We start from the raw sequence: 2687 nt of genomic DNA, 5'->3' as shown, positions 1-2687 counted from the left end.
TTTGCCTGTATTTATAGTATCATTTTTTGGGGTAGACATACAGAATTTTGTTTAAAAAATTGGACCGGTTGTACTATTGAATGGTTTTGATATAATTATTTATTTCAGAAATTCTGACATAGATAAAGATGTAGTATATTTAATTCAACTGCTAATAATACTATGTAAATGTCATATTCACAAATGAAAATGGTCTAATTCAAAACCTACATTTTTTCACTTTATAAATTAATTGAAACAATATGGCACTACTTTAACTAAAATGAAAAACAAAAATGCAATTAAAACTTGTTGTATTATTAATGAATATGATTTGTTTGTTTAGGATTCCTGGCAATGTAAATAGTTTGTATGTATGCAAGTTTGCATGTGACTATTCCTCTTATGTTTGATGATATTTGTGTATATACATATTTTTTTTTTTAAATAAAACAATCTGACTGACAAAAGCTGGAACCCTTCTAGCCATGGTCCCCACCATATCGTTGAGTCCAAAAACCCATGACCCGGAAGTACTTAGATCATTTTGCTTGTTTGGTGGGTCTAGATAGCCCGCCTATTTTTTTTTTTTGTACAATTATCTTAATAAAATCCCTTAACCACAGTGCTAGCCTTATGCCTAACCTAAATTAAGACCAATAAGTAAGTTTTGTTGTAATACATTTTTATGATATTGCCAATTGTTACTTCGTGGCTATAGTAACTAGCTAGTGGAAAATGCTTTACATCGATACGGTACCCTATCACATATTCTATGCGGTAACGTTAGTTGACTTCAGTGGTTTCCTTGCAGAATCCTGATATTTGTGAGTGATCATGGCTGCTACTACTTCAGCCGCGGTTACAGAATCTCCTGGGCTAGAGACTCAACGCAAAGAAATCGAGTCTATGCTTCAGGAACATGAACTCTGTGCAGGGGATACTTGGTGAGACTCTTGCCGCCCTCTGCTCTGAACTGACACCCACACTGAGTGATGTAGCTACTATAGCTAGCTACCACGACAACAACAAATGACAGCGATGAGTCCTTGACTGTATTTGCCGTTGCTTAATTACATATATCATAATCAGCATAAATACCATTATCTTTAGATAAGGACCATTTTTATTGGCAAATTCAATGAATAAACATTGGTTGGAGTGTTGTCATTCCTCTTGCCTAGGTTGCCTGCGTTAGCTACACTGACAGCATGCTAGCCCGCCAGAGTTCTAGCTACATGACAGGAATCTTTTCGGTTTAGCTTGACATTTTTGGTATTCAGTTTTTTTCCCTAAGTGTGTATTTATTGTGTGTTCTAATATTTTTGACAAAGTGAGCGCCATTTAAGTTAGCTAGCTAACTGCATAGCTAATGTTAGCTCGCTAAACCAAATTAGCTAGCTAGCTGGCTGCTACTTTCGTTTTTACCAGTAAAGTTTCGTTTTGTTAGTGCCAGATTAGGAAATTATATCGTATCTACCTTTGTGGTTATAAAGTTCAGGATATCAGTTGAAGTGGGAATGAATTAAATTCCATTTATGTACAGTTTTGTCCTAACAAACTCAATTAAAAAGGAAACTAGAAATTTGGCTGTAATTTGCCAAAGCCTAGCTGCCCAAATAAAATATCCATTGTTGCAATTGTGGTTATGCCATTATAGTATTGTATCAGTAAATACACCAAATACCCCAATCGTAGAAAACGTTACTGATCAAATACTAGCCTAGGGAAATGTGATGTTGAGTTGTTGGTTAATGTAGGCACGCAAAATATAAGCCATATAAAGCCTCCCCAATGGAGTTGTTCTTAACCAACACATGCAGGTACCTGGTGGAAAGGCGATGGTATGAGCAGTGGAAGGAGTATGTGGTGACAGGAGACCAGAACTCCTCATCTTTCCCTGGACAGATTGACAACACAGAGCTGTTTGAGGGTAAGTGTCACATCACAAAGATATCCTGTAACAACAGAAGAACCATTATTCAATGTTTAGTTAATTTACTTCTACCCCACATATGCTGTTGTGTCAACATGAAAAGTGAACTGTCTAATGATGATAATGATACCCACAGAACTGGATTCCTACCATCTGAAGGAGCGTCTGGTGGAGAATGAGGACTTTGTGTTGATCCCTGCCGAAGCATGGCGCAATCTGCTGGCCTGGTATGGCATGGTAGATGATCAGCCTGCCCTGGAGCGGAAGGTAAAACAGCGTGGTCACAGAGACGCAGATAACTTGCATACCCTATGGTCATATCACATAGACTGATTGCCTGACAACTAGGGTTGGGAATTGCCATGAACCTTAAGATACGATATTATCACAATACTTAGGTGCAGATACGATATGTATTGCCATTCTCACAGTTCTACAGTACCAGTCAAAAGTTTGGACACACCTACTGAATCAAGTGTTTTTCTTTATTTCTACTACATTGTAAAATAATAGTGAAGACAAACTGCGAAATAGCACATATGGAATCATGTAGTAACCAAAAAAAAGTGTTCAACAAATCAAAATATATTTGATATTCTTCAAAGTTGCACACTCTTGGCATTCTCTCAACCAGCTTAGTGAGGTAGTCACCTGGAATGCGTTTCAATTAACATGTAATAAGAGACTTGCTTTGGCCAAGAAGCACGAGCAATGGACATTAGACTGGTGGAAATCTGTGTTTTTAGTCCAAATTTGAGATGGTTGGTTCCAG

General features: G+C 37.3%; 1 protein-coding gene across 3 annotated transcripts in view; it reads left to right on the top strand.

The window, feature by feature from the left end:
• The first annotated feature begins 498 nt into the window (after positions 1 to 498).
• LOC110531942 (ubiquitin carboxyl-terminal hydrolase 11) overlaps positions 499 to 2687 on the top strand; it is a 35121-nt gene continuing 32932 nt past the window's right edge. Inside the window, exons 1-4 of one of the 3 annotated variants that reach the window (XM_036987824.1) lie at positions 499 to 642; positions 794 to 926; positions 1803 to 1912; positions 2052 to 2182. In XM_036987824.1, the coding sequence (XP_036843719.1) occupies positions 817 to 926; positions 1803 to 1912; positions 2052 to 2182 (351 nt within the window). In that variant the 5' untranslated portion in view covers positions 499 to 642; positions 794 to 816. Of the gene's footprint in view, positions 927 to 1802; positions 1913 to 2051; positions 2183 to 2687 lie in introns of all 3 variants that reach the window. The other 2 variants (XM_036987825.1, XM_036987823.1) reach the window with 2 other exon arrangements.

This window comes from Oncorhynchus mykiss, chromosome 9, assembly GCF_013265735.2.
Source record: "Oncorhynchus mykiss isolate Arlee chromosome 9, USDA_OmykA_1.1, whole genome shotgun sequence".
NCBI classification, from domain to species: Eukaryota; Metazoa; Chordata; class Actinopteri; order Salmoniformes; family Salmonidae; genus Oncorhynchus; species Oncorhynchus mykiss.
This window is presented reverse-complemented; position numbering and strand designations above follow the sequence as displayed.